Source organism: Mus caroli, chromosome 12, assembly GCF_900094665.2.
Source record: "Mus caroli chromosome 12, CAROLI_EIJ_v1.1, whole genome shotgun sequence".
Taxonomy (NCBI): domain Eukaryota; kingdom Metazoa; phylum Chordata; class Mammalia; order Rodentia; family Muridae; genus Mus; species Mus caroli.
In genome coordinates this window covers 99,626,678-99,647,401 of record NC_034581.1, presented here as the reverse complement: position 1 = coordinate 99,647,401, position 20,724 = coordinate 99,626,678, and the positions used below count along the sequence as shown (strand labels likewise).

General features: G+C 46.2%; 1 protein-coding gene across 1 annotated transcript; it reads right to left on the bottom strand.

Moving 5' to 3' along the window:
• Nucleotides 1-5,294: 5,294 nt before the first annotated feature.
• LOC110307443 (protein TCL1B2) lies at nucleotides 5,295-13,163 on the bottom strand. Its single transcript, XM_021179682.2, has 4 exons — nucleotides 12,948-13,163; nucleotides 7,353-7,523; nucleotides 6,419-6,459; nucleotides 5,295-5,892 (listed from the first exon to the last, which is right to left on the bottom strand). Exons 1-3 carry the CDS (start codon nucleotides 13,089-13,091, stop codon nucleotides 6,421-6,423), a joined length of 354 nt encoding a protein of 117 aa, XP_021035341.1. The 5' UTR covers nucleotides 13,092-13,163; the 3' UTR covers nucleotides 5,295-5,892; nucleotides 6,419-6,420.
• Nucleotides 13,164-20,724: the final 7,561 nt, after the last annotated feature.

Below are 20,724 nucleotides of genomic sequence, written 5' to 3'. Positions count from 1 at the left end.
AAAAGATGGCCTAGTCGGCCATCACTGGAAAGAGAGGCCCATTGGACTTGCCAACTTTATATGCCCCAGTACAGGGGAATGCCAGGGCCAAGGGGTGGGGGTGGGTGGGTGAGGGACTGGGGGGGGGAGTGTATTGGGGACTTTTTGGATAGCATTGGAAATGTAATTGAGGAAAATACCTAATAAAAAATTGTTTTTATGCATGCTTCTATAAATTCATGCATGCATGCATCCATTTACTGTGTTTAAAAACAGCCCTACTATGGGAGAAAAGTATATGTGAATTGGATCACACACTTATTCTTTTGAGTTTTCTCCTGCTTCAGCACAGATAATTGTGTGCTGTAGATGGTGTTTTAAAATGTTGAACAATCAAACTTTAAGTTGTATATTAATAGTCAATATTATATCTCAGAGCTTACAATTACTTAAAATTGTCCATCCCTCAGATGCTATTAATTCTCATGCTTGCAATTGCTTATGCAACTTATAAGAAAAAAATGCTGTTCCTTTAAGAAGACTGTTTTGGAGCAGTTAAGAAATTGTCCTGGGTTGCCTGGAAAAGACCTCCAGGATTTGCTTTTGTGTTATAGAGGTTTACATAAAGCTTTAACTGATGAGGATTACAGATAGTTCCTGAAAGGATACAAACTCAGGATCCTTATAATTATTTGGGTTTTAGACTTATTAATCAAGCTGTTTTTTTCCCTAGAAGATAGTTATTCGCAGAGACAACTTAAGGACTTTCTCTTATTTCTGATTAGTAAATACATAAATTATACACATGTGACTTTAATAACTTTTCAAGCATTCTAGTTACAACTGCTCTTCAAAAGAAACAACTGAAAGTGTAATTAGTCACTGCCCATGTTATATTAAAACCGACTATAACAATCCAGTATTTAAGTCATTTTGTCAACAATTTAATAATTCACAAAGACAAGGTATTGTGAAACTTTAAAAACTCCACCTTCTTAAAAACAAAAAAAGGGGAGAAATTATACCCCCATGCACATTATTTAAATCATACTTTTATTTTTAAGAATTTTGAAATTTGGATATCAAAGAACTTAATAAATGCCTCATAGTATCTTAAAACTAGACATAGTCATGTCTAGGTGAGATAAAAAGGATTCACTTATTGACACATGGCATGAGCCTGAACAGAAAGTTAATATGGGGAAAAGGGGGCGGTGTTTCTGTTTTTTCCACAGAATGCTACTGAAGCATGCTAGCTTCCAGAATGATTCGTGTGACAGGTTGACCTGAGTTCCTGAGTGCCCTGACAGTGATGACAATAAAAATCTGTTGAGTGCACAGAGAAAGAAGAATCAGGGAGAGCAGCCACTTGCAAACAAGATGAAGAAACCTCCTATCTCTGCCATGGGCTACAGCAAGGAGAGCCGACCTGGTGTCAATTTGAGGACAACTATAAATGATGACCCGTGAGGCAGAGAGACTGCTATAGTGCATTTAACAAGATTTCATCAGAGACACTGTTTTTGGCCATTCAGGCCAACTCCCCTATATCTGTGAAAGCTTTTGTACCTTACCTATATGCTATATTGTTAGATAATTTTAAGAGTTAAGATCACCAATCTTGACAAGTCTTTTCATATTCATTGTAATTGTTGTCAATTAACTAATTGTGTAGATCCTAATTTAGATAAGGAATCTGCTGTTATGATTTTGTTAAAGAGACCTNCTTATGTTTTGCTGCCTGTTAGAGTTAGGAAATGATCCTTGGTCTAAAATTCTGGGAATGCAAACTTGGAAAAGGTCAAATGAACAATTTTAAGATTTACTGCTTTAATTGCAATTTTTAACTTCAATATCTACCACAGCTTTAGATCAACAGCTGCATACTACTCATTTTGTTAATGATATGCATAAGAATATTAGTAATTTATTGTAGATAAAAAATTGGAGGCAAAGGTTAATGTCTTAGAAGTAATGGTCTCAACAATAAGACAGGTTATAACAAATATTAAGGCTACAAAGACAGAAATTTCAGGTATTAGAAGAATGTTGTTTTTACTCTGATAAGACTGGCTTAGTTCAAGATAGCATAGACAAAATTAGAACTAGTTTAGAAGAGAAAAATCATAACAGAGAGAAACGAGAATGTTGGTATAAAAATTGGTTTTCTACTTCTCCTTGGCTCACTACCCTACTTCCCAGCCTTTTGAGACCTTTCCTGGGTATTTTACTGCTTTTGTCTTTTGGCCCCTGGGCCTTTAATAGATTAACCAGTTTTGTTAAGTCACAGATTGAAGCTGCTTTAAGTAAGCTGGTTGTAGTCCACTACCATCAACTGGATATCCAAGACTCAGACGAAGAAGATCTTCCTCCCACCGAGGCAGAAAGAGCAACTGGTCTCCAGTTTTCCACCATTGCTGCAAATGCAAGGTCCCCTTGGTTCCTCAGGCTTTGGAGACAATAGGGATGAGGAGAGTGACCTCCAGCTCCTAATATAGCCTAAGAGCCACAAATTGTGGTGTTACAATTGGCAGAATTCTTGTAGAGGCTTTGCTGAATCGGAGGTTGACAATTCTCCTTTAGGAGCTGCACAGAAATCAGAATTGTGCATGCTGGTTCGTGATAATATGAATTCAGTATGGGCACTAGCATGTGTACAAGGCTAAGCACTGCAGAGGAAGGTCCAAATAGACCGTTTCTGAGTTCCCTGAGAGACACACCCAATTTGGATGGGGTTGGTATCTAGTTCTAGTTACAGCTGAAGAATCTAAGGCTCTGCCTCCCCTCCCCAAAAGATACCAAGAGCCACAAGTGTGGGTCATGACAGCACCCACGGGAGGAATCGGGTCAATGCTCCCCCAGCCATGGTTAATGCCCACTCATCCAAGGATGAGAAAATCATTTGATCACCTCAGTTAAGTGTGGCCTTATTAAATTTAATTCAGAAGGGGGAGATGTCAGAGACCATACCGTGAGAAAGCTAGCCCTTCACAATCTCCCACCCTGACAGGCCAAATGGCCTCATGCTAGGAGCCGGTCGTCACTCCCTCTTCCCTGTTCCCTTCCTGGCACCTGAGGCTATAAAAGCTGAATTATAGTCCCCTCTTCCCTATCTCTTCCTGAACTCCTATGACATCCAAGGACATGAGTTACACCTGAGCCTGGCCTGACACCCCAAGGCTGTTAAGGAGGATCTATGTTCAGGAGATAAGACGCAGAGTGCTTGCCGCCTAGTGCCTGACTTCAGCCCTCATGTCAGCAGATGGCCACTTCTTTGTTCTTTGTTAATTCCCCCTCGACCCGTCCCTATTCCCCTTGATGTATGCTTTAAAACCCAGCGTCTCTGGCTAATAAACAGAGACCTTGATAGGTACACTCTACTCGGTCTTCGGCTTTTCTTTTCGTCCCAATCCTAATTTCTCCCAGGTTTGCCGTCCCCCTCGCACCCACGAATAACTGAATCCCATGGGACAGGATAGATAATAATGGACTGAACCTCTGAACCTGTAAGGCATCCCCAATTAAATGTTTTTTTATAAGATTTGCATTGGTCACAGTGTCTGTTCAAAGCAGTAAAACCCTAACTAAGACACCTGTACATGGGATATATTCTTCTACTGCACTGCCTTGTCTGGTTTCAATGAGAGAAGAAACACCTAGCTTCACAGAGACTTGAAGAGATGGAAGGATATCCAGGGGGGATAGAGTCCCCACCTACTCGTAGGAGAAGGGAATAGCAAATGGAGAAGGAATATTGAAGGGGTGGACACAAGGGTGTCAGTGATCAGGATGCAAAGTGAATAAGTAAAACAATTAAATTGAATTAAAAAGAAGAAGAAGCGTCAGAGCATGGTCAGGCCGACACAACTATCCTGGAAACCCCTACTTCCCTAACAGCCGGATAGGAAGACAGACTTGAGGAGCTAAGAATTTGAGGGGAACCCATGAACCCCAAATTAGAATTTCAGGACAAAAGTGATACTGCCCCCTACACACTTGCAGCCAGGGTAAGTATTAAGAGACAACGTGTGCTTTGTCACAATCTAAAACAGGAGGCCCAGAGTGGTCTTCACTGAGCAGAGCCCAGAGATGGAAGGACCAAACATTGTCTCAGTTGCATGGCCATTCTGGGAGATCGGCTGTCACCTGTGGACAGCAATGGCTACTTGATGAAAAGCCCCTGGTCACTTCAGACACACACTTTCTCCATCTGTCCATCCAGTGCCAACTGCTCTGGGTTATTCTGGGCTCCATCCTTTTCACAGATGTGGACTTAGGTAACACTTGGTTAAGACCCTGACTCTGCCATTTGATAACCACACAGTCTTGGGCAAAGTCTCTCTGGAGGGCCTCATTCTCCTCCTCCGTGCACTGGAGTGATGCTACTTTGCTTGTGGCTGTTGTGAGAAAAAAATGTTAGACACTGTATGAAATTAATGTTAGTCAGTTAAATGTAAGTTAGCCATAAGGAATATTTTTTTTCCTCTTAGCTTCAAAGGTCTTCCTTTTGTCATGAGACTAAACCACAGCAGAGTCAAACTGGATTTTTGTTTTGTTTCATTTTGGTTTTTTGTTTGTTTTCTTTGTTTTGTTTTTTGAGACAGGGTTTCTCTGTGTGGCCCTGGGTGTCCTGGAATTCTCTTTGTAGACCAGGCTGGCCATGAACTCAGAAATCTGCCTGCCTCTGCCTCCCAAGTACTGGGATTAAAGGCATGCACCACCAATGCCAAGGTTGATACACTGTTTATGCAATACTGAGGGATCGAATTTACAGCTCTGTGTGTGCTTAGCAAACATGTCAGCAACTCAGCTACAGTGCCAGCCCTAGAAGAGCTTCTGTAGATTCACACTGCAAAGTTATATCTTCCATCTGCTGGAGGCTTTGTGAGGGAGAGTGTGCCTTTCCTGTACATCAGCTGAAGGACACACTCCCAGATCCTGGCCTGGGTCCCCTCCCTACTACTCCCTGCATCACCAGTTGTCTTCCTGTGCAAGGAAACTTCCTCCCCAGTGGGGAGTGTAGTACAGGGCTTCCTGCAGTGACACACTGTCTGCTACATCACTGAACGATCTCCATTTTTCCATGTGACATCACTTCTTCTTGGCCTATTCTCAGCGCAGGGTTACCCACTCCCAAACAGCCTCTCTTCTAAACCTTCCCCTGGGTACCCTAATGCTGGAATGGAGAAGTAACCACTATTTATGTTGTGGAAATGTCCTGAAGAGGTCATACATGTTTATTTCATAATTGGGACCAGCTTCTGCTTTCTGCACTAGAGCCTGGATAAACACAGACCTGTTCAGCACAGAATCTCAAGTAAAAACAGTGAAGTTTAATTAGTTAAAAACAAGTTGGGGTGGGAGGGGCCTAGTGTCAGCATCACTTCCTGGAGCCAAGGAACTGAGCACCTGGACAAGTACTCCAGATGTTCTCTGATAGTCTCCCGCTGTGCCTTCAAGCTACTGAGCACTGAGTGTTCTCTACCCAGCACCAGGTGAAATTCTTGCCAGTGATAGGTCAGAGGCCCACAGGGCATACATAGAGTCCCTATCTGTACCTCCTCCAGAGGCACCTGTAGACCACCTACAGTAAATGGGGACAAATCTTTTGCCACATACAGCACTAAAAGCCCAGGTGGAGGAGTTTGAATGGAGGAGGGGTCTTAAGAAAAGCCATCTATAAGGTCAGGGTCAGAGGCACAAAGTGGGCAAGAGAAGATGCAGTTTGTCTCCAGCTAGGGATAACAGTCAGGACAGAGATAGGCCAGGCTCACAGAAAGTAGATCATCTAAAAAGCAGGTCTAACCATGGCAGAAGGTGCTATAAAACTAGAAACTTGAGGAACAAGCAGAGGGGTGTGTGCAAAGTCTACCCCGAGGGTACAGGGGCAGGAGTCAGCCAGGCTATCAAGACCTGTAGAAGGCAAATTAGACATTGATTAGTGGATCACTGCAGAATTGGGTCCTAAATCCAAAGGCTTGGGCTCCAGCCAGCCCTGCCCATGGTCTAAGTTCTACACAGCCAGGGAGAACTGCTATGAAGCTGGGGGAGATGCCCAGGGTAGGTCCCCCGTGGCCAGGATCACACAGCACTGTATGATTAAACTTGAGAGCCAGAGTCACTGGATTCTAGTCTGGTCATAGGGCTCTGAGATCAAAGGACCTACAATTCCAACACTCAACTAAGCTCTTTGGCTTAGCTATGATGTGGAACACTGAACATACAGATTTTCCCCCCAAGGCTGAGTGGTGACTTTAGGTCATCCCAGTGAGGTCCTGTGCTTCCTGGTGTGCATTATACCAGGAAAGCTCAGGGGGAGATGCCAGCACCGTCTTCCTATAAAGAGGGGAATTCAGCAGCTACCTGTCTGACCTCACCTGTGAGGGTCATGGTCAGTGAACATGACAAACCTTCCCAGAAGCTCCCATCAGTCAGTCACTTTTACTCCAGCATCAGGATCAGTTGCACTGTGTCACCAACCTATAGGAGAGGGTACAGCCATCAGGGTCCTGTAAGGCAAATCTAGTAAGCCCTAGTGACTCATTCAGACCTTAGGCAGCAGGAAGGGACAAGGAGCAAGAGGGGACCTGGTCTCTGGATTCTGTAGCCAGAGGGAAGCATTACTTTCACACCTACACCAGTCGGCAGAAGTGTCCCCATGGGCATTCTCTCTCTACCTTCTCTCTTCCCCCCTCCATCTCCCTCTCTGCCCCCTCTCTCCTTCCCTCTGACCCTTTCTTTCATAGCAGTCACTTCCTGAAGCAGGGAAGTAACAACAACAAAAGTACCTTCATGAACTCCCTAAAACTGAGCAGAATCACACTGCCCCTCCCTGCCTGAAGCAGCAGAGTCAAGCTTCAAAGACACAGACAAAAGAGCCCTGAAGAAGCCAACCAGCCAAGCTGCCTGAAATGGCTTGTAGACCAGCAGAGGCACCTCAAAGGTACTCTCCAACCTGTCAGCTGACCATAGGCTGGGCACTGTGCTCCAAGGTACCAGCTTTTTTGAACTCTCTGTCAACAGGCTGTGGTGGACTTTAGTGATGCAGCCAACTGACTCATTTCTGTTACTGTGAGTGACCCCTTTCTGGTGCTCCTGTATGTAACCACAGTAAAGTTCACTGGTTCATCAAGTTGGGCTTCAGTGCTGTGAATACCTTGGTCTGTTGTGGGCTCCCAATCTGTGCTGGGTACTTGAGTTTGGGTCATCTCCCCAAGAAAAGTTTTGTCATGTGACAGACCCCAACCATCCACTAAAATGGACCAAGGGCTTGACTGTGGGGAAGAGGGGGAGAAGAACCTCCCTGGGTTGGGTCAGAATGAAAAGCATTTGATACCTGCTGCAGCTTTTATCTTGAGGTAGCAAACACTTGCCTGGGAATGATTCAGTAGTCTCCAGTGCATGGCATCTGATCCCCGGTATGTGTTCATGGACTCTAATCTCCACGTCATGGGTAGAAAGTTAAAATTCATGGGATTGAAGGGACTAGGCTCCTGAGGGAATCTGGTCATCTGCCACAAGTGGACAGTTACACATGTTTCGATCTGAAGGGAACAGAGAGAGCAGTATATTAGGAGCAGGGTTCCATCCTCCATGACTGAGACTGGGTTGTTTGCTGCAGTGGTCAACACCCCTAGCCACATCCTTCTCTCCAGCACCTAGGTCTTTTTCCTCAGGGCCTGGGGTGTCTGCTGCTCTTCTGCCTCTCTGGCACTCTCTTCTACCAACCCTGTTGAACACCAGGGTATCTCCCACAAAGTAGCCACTGCCTCCAGGCTGGTAATGCCTTTCATGGCACTAAATGGCCCCTTGGGACTTTGTCTTGGCCATTTGTAGAGTTTTCAAATTTCTCTTCTGAAAAATAAGACAGAGAGTGAGGAGATGCCTTGGTAGATAAGAGTACCTGCTGCACAGGCAGGAGGCCCTAAGATTGAATCACCAGCACCCAAGTAAAAAGCTACAGTGATATTTGCACCAGTGCTTAGGGAGCTGAGGCAGGAGGACCACTGGGGTTTGCTGGCTGCCAGTGTAACTGCAGATTTAGGGAAGGATGTTTTATCAAGGGAATAAGAAAGTCACAAGGCAGCTCACCTGAACATTACACAGATGCGCATTTGCACGCACACACACACATGCAAATGCACACACTTGTATACACACACATGCACACATGAACAGGTATGTACACAAATATACAGGACACACACACACACAGAAATACACACACAGAGAGAACCAGGGGGCAATGGCTTTAAACAAGAAATTCATTGATCTGTTGATGGTGAACTTCATGCACCATTTATAGATGTAAAAAATAAACCTGAGCCCACACAGAAATCCACAAAGTAGAAGAGTTCCTAAAATCCATAACCAAGTGCCAAGCATGACCACAAACCACAAAGTGTGTCACAGACTTCCTAACAGCGTCCTCCTGTCTTCCTGATCCATGCCTTTTTTTGTTGAGCTAAAGACATACACTTTGATAGGTGACTGTGGTAAGTCATTTTCCTGGCTGCCATCCTAAGGTCTCAAAGTCTGTCCTTTCTGCTAGTGTTGTGATGTCAGGGTGGACAGAAGGGGGATAGCAAAGAAGGGGCAAGGGCCCAAGTAGGCTTGCTACCTGCTTTTGTAGTACATAAAGTTTCATTCAAAACTACTGTTGTCTGCGGATGCTTTTGCCCTAAGGTGGCACTGGGGGGGGGGGCGGGGGGGCGTTCCTAGGTCCTCAGTTCCTGCAGAAAGATAAGTTTCTCTAGGAGGTCTGTGATTGAAAAAGCCCAGTGAGAAGGTGCTGTCAATCAGGCAAGCACCAGTCTGTGTGAACTCTTACATACACCATGGGGTGGGGAGGGGGGTGCTGTGGGTGTAGGGGAATGAGGGGGCAGGGAGAGAGCTTGTGTTTGGCCAGAGTTCCTGTGCTCTGGGCAGGTGGATGCAGGAGGACTGATGGATGCTTTTCACTTGGGCCTGGGTGGGCATCTGGCTGTGTGAAGCCACTGACTCCACACTGCCAGGGGTGGACAAGGGGTAGTCGCAGATACCAGGTTCTCAGTCTCCTGCATCCCACGCTGGATTCTGCAGAGGAGATGAGAACAGAATATAGGCCTAGGAGCAGCACTAGGCTTTGGAGATATAGAAACTGGGCAGAGGGAGAGAGGTTCCCACGCAAGCGAGAGTCCTTGAAGAACAGAGACAGTCTATGCTTTTAGAGCTTTATTGTAAAAAGGCAGGGGGATTGAGAAAAGGTAAAAGAGAGAGAGACTGGCCATGGCCAAGAGGAGAGAAATGAGAAAAGGAGAGAAAAAGGAAAGGCTAGAGACTAAGAAAGCTTAAAGAGAGAGGTAAAGCTTAGAGAGTAAGAGATTAAAGAGTAAAAGGGAGAGAGTGAGGTGGGGCCAAACAGCCCCTTGTTATCCGGTTGTTGCTAGGTAACTGGGAGGAGTCTAGCCTAAAGGGCAGAAGCTTGGGACATTGTCTACAAAACTGAAAGCCACCAGCCTCTCCTGTGGGGGCGGTAATTTCCACAGGAGCCAGGGGTTCAGGAGATGAGGGAATGCCTTCTGTCCCATGTAGGTGAAAATTACCAACACTGGGTTTCAGCAGGTTTCCATCTCTCAACTCCACTGGAGACCAAGCTGTCTGTATATAGCCCATTGCCCCACATATGTGTGTGTGTGTGTGTGCACTTGTGTATGTGCGTTTGTGTATGCATGTGTGTACATGTGTACATGTGTTTGTGTGTGTTTCCATGTGTGCATGTATGTGTATGCATGCATGTGTATATGAGTGTGTGTGTGCATGTGTATGTATGTCTGTGTGCATGAGTGCACACATGTGTGCACATGCGTGTTTGCCTGTGTATGTATGAGGGTATGTGTGCATGTGTGTGTGCCTGTGTGTGTATTCGTGTATGTGTGTGTGTGGTGTGTATGTGTACATGTGTGTGTGTGCTTGTGTGTATAATGGTGTGTGTGTACATGTGTATGTACGTGTGTATGCATGTATATGGGTGTGTGTCTGTGGACTCACATACAGTATATGTATATATAGCAGCCTGAAAAGGCCAAAGTAGGACTCAGATGTCTGTCCTATCACTTTTTCCTCTGTGAATAAAGTCCCCACAGCCATCAAGTTCAGGCAACAAAGTCACACCTGACTTTTTATTCTGGGATCCTAACCCAGGTTCACAGGGTTATGTTTGCTTAAGAGATCTATCTCTCCTTCTATCTATCTACCTATCTCTCTCTATATCTATGTATCTATCTATGTGCTTATTTGAGACAGGATCTCTCTGTGTAGCCCTGCCTAGACTCTAACTGGCTTTACTGGCCAATCTGCCCTTGAATTTAGATGTCCCTGCTTCTAGTGTATGTGTGTGTGTGTGTGTGTGTGTGTGTGTGAGAGAGAGAGAGAGAGAGAGAGAGAGAGTGTGTGTGTAAAGTGCAACCTATTTCTTAGTACACTAACCAAAAGTGGGAAAGGGAAGAAAAGAAAAGCAGGAAGAAGAATGAGAGTTGCTCAATGCTGGGCCTAGTGNTGCAACCTGGAATCCCAGACTACTCAGGAGGCTGAGGCAGGAGGACCACAAGTTCCAGACCCACCTGCACAACAGTTGAAGACCAACCTGGGCAATTTAGTGAGACTCTGATGCAACGTAAAAAGTAGAAGGAAGGCTGAATGTGCCTCAGTTGTAGAACATTTTGCTAACATGTTGCAAAGTCTTCAGTTCTATGATCTATAGGTTGACAAGACAGAGAGACAGAGGGGGAATTGCCTTAATTAGGGAAATAATTCAGGGCTACCTGTGCCTAAATTTCCCCAATCTTTCTATTCCTATGGAACCTTTCCCTGGCCACTGTGGTGATTTCAGGGTGCACAGAGGTGGTAAGGGGGGGGGGTCCTGAGATGGCCCCCATCCCATCACAGAGTCTTTCCTTCCACTCACCTGCTCCAAACCTATGGCAACCATAGGGTCTTGGAACTCCCCCTCCCTACCACCATTGTGCTTTCTGTCTCTGTGAAGGCACTCCACAGGGCACCTCTGGTGGATGTATCCCTTAAAGACAGCTCTGCCTGGATCCTCAGGTTCCTCCTTTTACAGATGCCATCAGACCCTTCCCTGCCCCCTCCCCTTTACACTCAGTTGTACAAGGAGCTCATTTGGTTGCTGCACCTGCCCCTCTATGCACATGTGGGGCCAATCGCTGCTTCACCACAAGCCCAGCCCAGAAGCAGAATGGCTGGGAGACATGTGCTTCTATTTGAATTTAATTGACTACACATTATTTCCTTTGCAGCTCTTTCATTTATACCCTCACTAACTGAATTCTATTCTGGATCTTCCTTTCGTTCTTCTTTTCTTCCTTCCTTTTCTTTCTTTTCTTCCTTCCTTTTCTCTCTCTTTTTCTTATTTTATTTTTCTTTTCTTTTCTTTCTTTCCTTCCTTCCTTCCTTCCTTCCTTCCTTCCTTCCTTCGTAACTTTCTTTCTTTGTTTCTACTGAAAATATTTGGTTCAAAACTATTCTACACTTTGTGTGGTATAGGGTTAAGGAAAACTCTTATTGGGGCTGGAAAGATAGATCAGTGGGTAAGAGCACTGACTGCTCTTCCAAAGGAACTAAGTTCAAATCCCAGCAACCAAATGGTCCTTCACAACCACCTGTAATGTGATCTGACGTCCTATTCTGGTGCATCTGAAGACAGCTACAGTGTACCTATTTACAATCATAAATAGAACAGAGCAAGCAAGGCAGATGAGAGCAGGCAGAGGTCCTAAAATCCAATTCCAAACAACCACATGAAGGCTCACAACCACGTATAGAGCTACAGTGTACTCATATACTAAAATAAATAAATAAATAAATATTGAAGTTTTTTAATGAAAAGAAAAAAAGAAAACACTTATCAACATGAAGATTATATATATATATATATATATATATATATATATAATTGGACAGGTGAATTACCCTGTTGTTAGGTCTCAAACCAAAGACATGGCTGAGGTGTCCATTAAAATATCAAAGTCATCTTTAGATGAATATAAAACAAGGAATGAAAAATTACGCCGTAAATGCTCCTTGGTATGGTGGAGATACAGGAAGAGGAGGAGGAGAAGGGTTAGGAGGAGGGGGAAAAGTGAGGGGGCTGAGGAGGAGGGGGAGAAGGGAGAGGATGGGGAGCAGGAGTGGGGAGGAGAAAGGGGAGGTTCGTTGTAGATAAAAGGGAGAACATAGGGAAAACCAAACATTTGCGAGAGTCCAGAGTGAACATGACCTTGATCTGGGCCTTGTAACTCAAGGAAGGAGGGGAGGGGGACCAAGAGAATACCATTGCCAAAATGGCTGAGGTATTCAGGGAGTCAGGGGAGCTGCAGGGAAAGGCTGCTGGGCTGGAGAAGGTTAGGACAGGGGGTGGGGGTGCAGGCAAACCCTGGTAGCCAAAGAGACCTAAGGCCCCAAGGCCTCCCCATTCCCAGGGCAGGGGAGGGGGCCCATAGTCTTTTCCACAACCCTGGGGAGCAGTTTTCATACCCAGAGCCTTCCACTAGAGAGTGTTTTAGCCCCCAAGGTCCTGCTGTGGACTAAAGCCATGGTCCAGAGCAGGTTTCCAGCAGCGTGGGTCTCTACATCACCTGCAGATCACATAACCCATTTAGGACTTCCCCCAAGTCCCCTAGTCAGCTCCTAGTGTAAGGATTCCTTCTCTGTCAAACACTTTTTCAGGCCACGACTGTTGGTGACAGAGTCCTCACTACTAGGGCTCTGCATCTGTCTATTAGTTGGGTCTGTGAGGCCTCAAAAGAAGTTCCAGGGTATAGGGACATGATTCTATTCAAAGACCTGTATCATCTATTTTCTGACACGATAATAACAGCACCTACCTAAACACACATGCACACACACACAGAGCCTAGCACACAAGGGTAAGAGTTGGGGAATCGCCTGTCTGGAGGGCTGAAACTCACCTTGTTGCAATATGGTGAATGAGAACAAGTTTCCAGTTTGGCAACTATCCACAGTGTATGATGTTCATCCTCATAGATGCCCGGTCCTGTAGAAACTAGGACTTGTGGGAGTGGCCTCGGAGGAAAAAAACCTGCAGCAGCCATAGTAATGAGGCCTTCCCGTTGCCTGCCTTCTTAAATGAGGTTCAGAGAGAGGCAGGAGAGAGAACTCACCACAGGTAGAGCAAGGGTCAGCGCAGAATAAGAAACCTAGCTCTGGCACCTGGGCCAGAAGCTCAACTCACCAGGTGCCCTGAGAGTCTCAGGCTCGCCCACAGCAGAGCTTTCTCTTTCTACCTTGCCCAGACTTCAGGGAATTATTTTGGACACCACCTCTCCAACATGTCTTCATCAGGAACTCTCCTGTCAGCTGACCCTCTGGATCTAGCACAGTGGTTCTCAAACTTCCTAACACTGGGACACTTTAATACAGTTCCTCGTGCTGTGGTGACCCCAACCATAAAATTATTTCGTGACTACTTCCTATCTGTAATTTTGTTACTGCTATGAATTATAATGTGAATATTTGGGATGAGAACAGGTTGAGAACAGAAGCCGCAGGCCTAGCTGCATAAGACACACCTGGGCTAAATTCCTCTCCTGGTAAAAAAGCCCACAACCCTCAGATGACTGTGATCAAGATAATATAAGGCTGATTGGGACTGGCAAGGGACGCAGGGGCTTCTGATTAGCCTTGTTCTCTGCCCTAGACTCTGAGTACCCATGTGTCCTCGCCAAGTCCTGAACTCTGCTTTGCTGAGGCCACAGGAGGGTTCTCAGAAAGCAGCCCGAAGGCTGTGGCATCCTGTGCTCTCAAGACCTGGTTATAATATACTCCCCTTTCCTTTTGAAAACCACAAATCAGGTTGTGTTTGTTACGAATGTGTGGAACACTGGGGTCACCAAGTCAGCCAATTCTGTCTCCAACCCTCTTGCCCCTTAGCCTGCAGTCCTTTTTTCTTCTCTCAGCAGGGTCTCTTGGAGCCTGAGTTGTCCTCATACCCACATGTAGCCAAGAGTCACTGTGAATTCCTGATCCTCCTACTTCAGCTTTCCTAGTACAGGAATTACTTCACTGTGCCCAGTTCTGTGTGGGTCTATAGATCTGACCTGTGTCTTTGCACGGTCTAGACTATGATTCTATCAACCAATTTCCACCTCTAGACCATGCCAGGCATTTCCTGGTGTGAGGCTAGCTTTACATCAACTTGACACAGGTTCAAGTCACTTGAAAAAGGGGGACCTCAATTGACCAAGTGGTTCCATAAGATCTGGGGGCAGGCAAACCTGTAGGGCATTTTCTTATTCAGTGATCTATGGGAGAGGCCCCCACCATTGTGGTTGGAGACATCCCTGGGCTGGTAGTCCTGGAATTTCTAAGGCATCAGGCTGAGCAAGCCATGGGGAACAAGAAATCATCAGGTCTTGCCTCCAGGTTTCTGTCCCTGTTCCCACCTTGACCTCCTTTGAGGATGGACTACAATGTGGAAGTGTAAGCCACATAAACCCATTCTTCTCCATCTTGCTTTTGGTGTTTCATCTCAGCAATGGTAACCCTAACTAGGACTCTAGGCCCTACATCTGTGTCTTCCTGCAACTGTAGACTGGTGTCTGCAGACACCATTTCACAGATGGGAAATCTAAGGCATAACCAGAGAAAGGTGGGTGGCAGTGGGAAGCCATGACTCGCCTATTCTTGGCTCTGACACTTTTCTGCTAGCCTTAGCTGAGTCCCCCTCGTGTCTGTGGGAGTCCATGTGGAGGTTCAGGACATCTACCTCGAAGGCCTGGATGGGCATGGGGGTCAGGCCTATTGTCCTCTAACCAGTCTTTCTCCACAACATGGATGACAGGTGGTTATGTCTCCTGTCCAACATGCCACTCTCTGCTACCTGGCATGGGGAGACTTTGAGAAGTGCAGGCTTCTCTCCAGGGTGTTTCTCCTACCCATAGATGAGCTCTGCCCAGCAGTGCCATCCTCCCCCAGCAGAGGGAGCCCTCTCCAATCCCCAGGCACTAAGTGCAGGCAGGGGAGGTGATTCCACCCACAGTAAAGGAGCTCTGGGATGCCAAAGGAAGGCACTGCTGCTATCAGAGCTCCTGCTCAGCCACTCCAGGGAACTGGGACAGATGGACAGTCCAGCAGGAAGTAGAGAGCCTAAAGCTACAGGGTCTGGTTGGAGTTGGAATTGAGGCAGCAGCTGTGGATGAAGACAGGGGGCTTAGAGACCACAAGGTGATCTTAGTGTCATCAGGCTCCTGTAACTAAGGCTCAGACAGGGGCTGGAGAGCTGTCTCAGTGGTTAAGAGCACTGATTGCTCTTTAGAAGGTCCTGAGTTCAAATCCCAGCAACCACATGGTGGCTCACAACCATCATCCATAATGAGATCTGATGCCCTCTTCTGGGATGTATGAAGACAGCTACAGTGTCCTTAAGTAAATAAATAAATCTTTGGGCCGGAGTGAGCAGGGCAGGAGAGAGGAGAAAAAGTGTCTGAAGGCAGCTACAGTGTACTTACATATTAAATAAATAAGTAAATAAATAAATAAATCTAAAAAAAAAAAATTCTCAGTCTGTGAATCCAGGCCTGTTCTCAGGGTAAGGAAATGCTAATCCAGGCAGGAGGAGGAGCCAGGTCAGCAGGTGTGCTGTGGCCTGCCCTGAGGAAGCAGCTCTGAGAAGGGCTGCTTTGCTGGGGAACCAGATGACTCTGCCCTGGAAAAGTCTCACTGAAGACAGTGTGGGGACCCTGCAGACCAGACCCTCTTGTCCTATCTGCTCATTTCAGGGATCTGCCCAGACAGGAAGATGGAAGGAAATTAGGTCCAACCCCCCCACCCCCAAACAGGGAAGAGGTTTTCAGCAGCTTTGCTTTTTCTGGGGCATTAAAGTTGTGCTCTGTTCTCAGCCTATTGTATCTCAGTGCATTTCTCGTGGTTTGCAGAAGAGTGTCTCCCACAGGTGCAGATATTTGAACATTCAATCCCAAGAAGGTGGCTTTCTCTGGGCAGGTTTGGGAGGTGCGGCAATGCTGCAGGAAGCCTTCACCCAGGACAGGAGATGAGAGGTGAAATATCACCATGCCACTTCCATTTTTGCTTCATGTCTGCTGTTGAAGATATGAGCTCAAATCTTCCTGCTCCTGCAGGCATGCCTGCTACTTGCTGCCATGCCTCCCCCACCTCTCCTCCCCCTGCCATGATGGACTCATCCCTCAGAAACCATAATCCTAAATAAACTCTTCTTTTTGTAGTTGCCTCAGCCATAGTGTTTTATCACAGCACAGGAAAGTAATTAACACATCTAGAATGCAGTTGACTTAAGGCTATTATTAAATACAGAGCCTTTTCTCTGCCCACTGTTCTAACTTCCATGGTCAATCTGGGACCATACATGCCAGTGTGTGCCTCTGGGCTCCATTTCTGTAACAACTACAGCTTTAACATGGGCCTTGACATCTTACAGTGTTACCCTCTCCCCCAAGGTTTGCGGTTCTGCATTGCCCAGGCTATTGTGGTGGCCAGATTTACCTGTCAACTGAGTTCATATTAAAGTCAGTGAAATTTGGGTAAAACAGATTACTTCCTCAATGTGAGTGAACCTCCCAGGTTTCTGTAAATGTGATTGGAAAAGCCCCCTGGAAATAGAACCCTCTCCCCAAAATATCCTTCCCCACCATTGTCTCTACATCGTGACATTGTTCTGTGGGGGCTTAATTGGGGAAAATGTCTGTTGGACTTCCTTGAGGATCTCATGAATATACAGAGTTAGATTCAGTTACCAGTTATCTGGGACAGTGCTTGATACTACAGTTCCAGTGACTCCATGAGACCATTGCATAGTACCAAGGTGAGAAACAGGATGAAGGTCTCATTTGGCCACATGTGCCAGAAACCTCAGGGAGTTCNTTTTATCATCCCAAGNCTAACAAAACAGAATCACTTAGGTAGGGCCAGGACACACCATCTCCAAGGGGGGTTGTGTGGGTAGCAAAAGCATGAAATACAAACTTTGGTTCTCTGGCAGGGAGGTGCTGGAGTACCAGCCACTGTCTAGCTTTGTGACAATCGGTGAGTCACTCAGGTGTGCCCAACCTTTGAACCAAAGGTAGCTAAGAATGTGGTCCAATATGTTTGTAAATGACAATGTGATAGCACAGTACCAAAAGGTTGGACATCCCTGTGACCTCTCTAAGAAGAAGGGTCAGAGCCACGTCAATCAATGGAATAAAATATAAACCAAAAAATGAACCCACACATGGGTTAATGGGCTATGCACTGACAGGCTGGTCTCCAATAGAGTTGAGGTCTGAACCCCTGAGAAACAGGTTGGTGATAAGTATCACCTACATGGAACGGAAGCTGTTACCTCATATCTCCTGAACTCCTGGCTCCTGTCGAAGTTACCACCCCCACAGCCCCTACCAGAGAGGCATGTGGCTAGTAGTCACATAGACAATGTCCCAAGCTTCTGCAAAATCAGGCTAGACTTCTCCCAGTTACCTCACAACAGCAAGATAACAATCACTCTATAAGTGGGGATGCTTGGCCCCTCCTCGCTTTCTTACTCTCTCCCTCTCACTTTCTTAAGCTTTTATTTTCCTTACTCTCCCTCTTACTCTTGACTCTCTTCTCTTTCTCCTCTTCCCCCTTTTCTCCAATGGACATGACTGGTTTCTCTCTCTCTTTCTTTTACCTTCTCTCTTTCCCTCTGCCTTTTTAAAATAAAGTTATGAACCATAGACTGTCTCTGTTCATCAAGGCCTGCTGTGCTTGGACAATGGGATAGGCTTTCTCCTAATGAGCCCTGCCTAATCTCCAGTCAGAGGTCTTTGCTGTGCTCCAGCTTGGACCAGACCAAAGACTCTTGCCTGCATGGGAACCTCTCTCCCTCTGCCCTATTCTTGTATCTCCAGGGCTGAGAGTGTCACCGTGCGGCCCATGGAATCAGGAGCTGCCCCTTGTCCACCCTGCCATGAGGGGTCAGTGGCTTCACATAGCCAGATGCCCACAAAAGGCCAAGTGGAAAGCATCTAGCTTTCCTCCTGTGTCTGCCTTCCCCGAGCACAGGAACTTGGGCTGGATGCAGGCTCTCTCCCTCCCCCCTCTTCCCCTAATCCCCCACGCCCCATATGAATAATCCAATGAACACCTGATTTTTGATAAAGAAGCTGAAAACATACAATGGAAAAATGAAAGCATTTTAAACAAATGGTGATGTCCTAACTGGATGTCTATATGTAGAAGAATGAAAATACATCCATATTTATCACTCTCCACAAGACTCAAGTCCAAATAGATCAAGGATAGCATTATACTGGATACACTATGATTTACATACATACATACATACATACATACATACATACATACATACTATGATTTACAACATCAACCTGGATACACTGTGGTTTAGACCTCATAGAAGAGAAAGTGGGAAATACTCTTGAAAGCATTGTTACAGGAGACAATCTCTTGAACAGAATACCAATGGCTCATTCTCTAAGGTCAACAATGATAAGTGGGTCCTCATGAAAGGCTCCTGAAAGACAAAGGACACTGTCAATAGGACAAATCTGCAGCCTACAGTTTGGGAAAGGATCTTCACCTATCCTACACCTAATAGAGGGCTAATATTCAAAAATTTTTAAAAATTCACCAACAACCCAAATAACCCAATTTCAAAATGAGGTGGAGAAATAACAGAGACTCTCAACAGAGGAATCTGGAATGTCTGAGAAGCACTTAAAGAAATGGTAAAAGACTGTGGAGAGCCGTGAGCAATTGCCATTACAAGATGGCCCCAGCTTCCACTGTGCCTAACTGGTAAACAAGTAATGTGCGCAGGTGCAAGAGTGAATTTGTGCCAAGTCACTGCCCATCCCGGGGAGTAGCAATGAGGCAATGGGCAAGCAAATCAGGTGCTGACATGCTACTCCAAGGTGTATATAAGCAGCACCATTTTCCGGGGTTCGGGTCTTCCTCCTAATAAAGCAATAAAGCTTGCTGCAGAAGCATCCGGTTGTCCGAGTGTGTTCTTGCTGGCGAGAAATTAGCTCGGGACACTTGGCGCTGAGAACCCGGGAAAGCCATACCATCGCCAGGCGCAGAGGGGACCCTCCGTTCTCAGGGCAGATTCAGGACTGCAGGACGAGATAAGCTCTGTAAGGTATTTTCGGTCTTGAACTTTCTCCAGCGTTAGAGGCCTTTTTGTTTGTTTTCACGGGGCTCATCCTTTTTCTTTTGGTTGCGTTCTGCTTCCACCTGTGGAACTGCTGGCTGGTTCTCAGTCGAGGTCAGGCACAGTTAGATAAAAGGGCAGTATGGGAACCTCCCACTCCGTGGTGACTGCCTTATGGTTGGTCCTGAGGCAGTGTGGCCTGAAGATTGCCACTAAGACTATAGAGGGCTTTGTTAAAGAGATATATCACGCAGCGTCATGGTATGCGTGCTCAGGGTCCTTAACTATCACCTCCTGGGAGAAACTGAAAGGAGGTCTAGTTAGGGAACAGCAGAACAGCAAACTTAAAGCAGGGACCATGCCGTTGTGGAAGCTGGTAAGATCGTGCTTAAAAGACGAGGATTGTCAGCAAATGGTTGAGGCAGGGCACAGGGTCCTGGAGGAGGTCCAAGACAGTCTATCAGAGACAGAGCAGGGAGAGAGTTTAGGAGTTCAGAGGAAACAAGGTGCACCTAAGTAAAAAAGCCTTTCCACGGACCTTGAGCCTGAGGAAAAGAGAAACAAGGGAAAGTATGCCCTGGGAATGTTTAGAAAAGGAATGGGAAGGGAGAGATGAAAAGAGATCGAGCTGGGGAGGCCCCTAGGGGAGGGAGCCTCTATCCACCGTTAGATGAGTTTCAGGCTCTAGGTTTTGATAACTCAGAATCGGATGAGGAGCTTGGCCCCTCTGAGGAAATAGACTTAGAGGAAAAGGCGGCTTGGTATGAGGAAGAAAGATACCATCCAGATGAAAGATGAGCTAATCAGTCACAGAATAAGACAAAAGCAGCTAGAGAAGAAAATCAGCTCGCTGCCCGGTCTCTGGGCCCTGGACCTCTGGGTCCTAGTGCACCTCCGCCCTATGTGGAGAGGTTCCACTCAGACTCATTCATTTCAAAAGAGGAACAGAGGAAAATACAGCAAGTGTTTCCAGTCTTTGAAAGCACTGATGGCGGAGGTCTTTGAAAGCACTGATGGCGGAGCCGTTCATGCTCCAGTGGAGTATATACAGATTAAAGAGCTTGCTGAGTCAGTCCGTAACTATGGAGTCAACTCCAATTTTACTATAGCGCAAGTCGAAAGGCTTGCTACTCTGGCTATGACACCCGGGGATTGGATGACTGTTGTGAATGCTGCAGCCCCTAATATGGGAATGTATCTAGAATGGAAAGCTTTGTGGCAAGATTCCTGCCAAGCACAGGCAAGGGGCAATGCTGCCGTTGAAGGGGACCAAAGAACATGGACTTTTGAGTTGCTTACAGGTCCGGGACAACACGCTGCTAACCAGACAAATTACCATTGGGGAGCATATGCCCAGATCTCAGCTGCCGCCGTTAAGGCATGGAAGGCACTCTCTAGGAAGGGAGAGGCAAGCAGACATTAGACAAAGATTATTCAGGGCGCCCAGGAGTCGTTCTCAGACTTTGTGGCTAGAATGACAAAAGCAGCAGGGAGAATCTTTGGAGACCCAGAGGCAGCTATGCCTTTAATTGAACAGTTGGTCTATGAACAGGCTA

What these genes read in the sequence shown, in the direction of transcription:
- LOC110307443 (XM_021179682.2), bottom strand. Translation starts at nt 13,091, where the DNA reads ATGGCTGCTGCAGGTTTTTTTCCTCCGAGGCCACTCCCACAAGTCCTA. An exon ending in ATTCACCATATTGCAACAAG is followed by an intron (nt 7,524 to 12,947) that starts GTGAGTTTCAGC and finishes TGTTCCCTTCAG; the next exon opens with ATCGAAACATGTGTAACTGT. An exon ending in GACTACTGAATCATTCCCAG is followed by an intron (nt 6,460 to 7,352) that starts GCAAGTGTTTGC and finishes CCTCTCCTATAG; the next exon opens with GTTGGTGACACAGTGCAACT.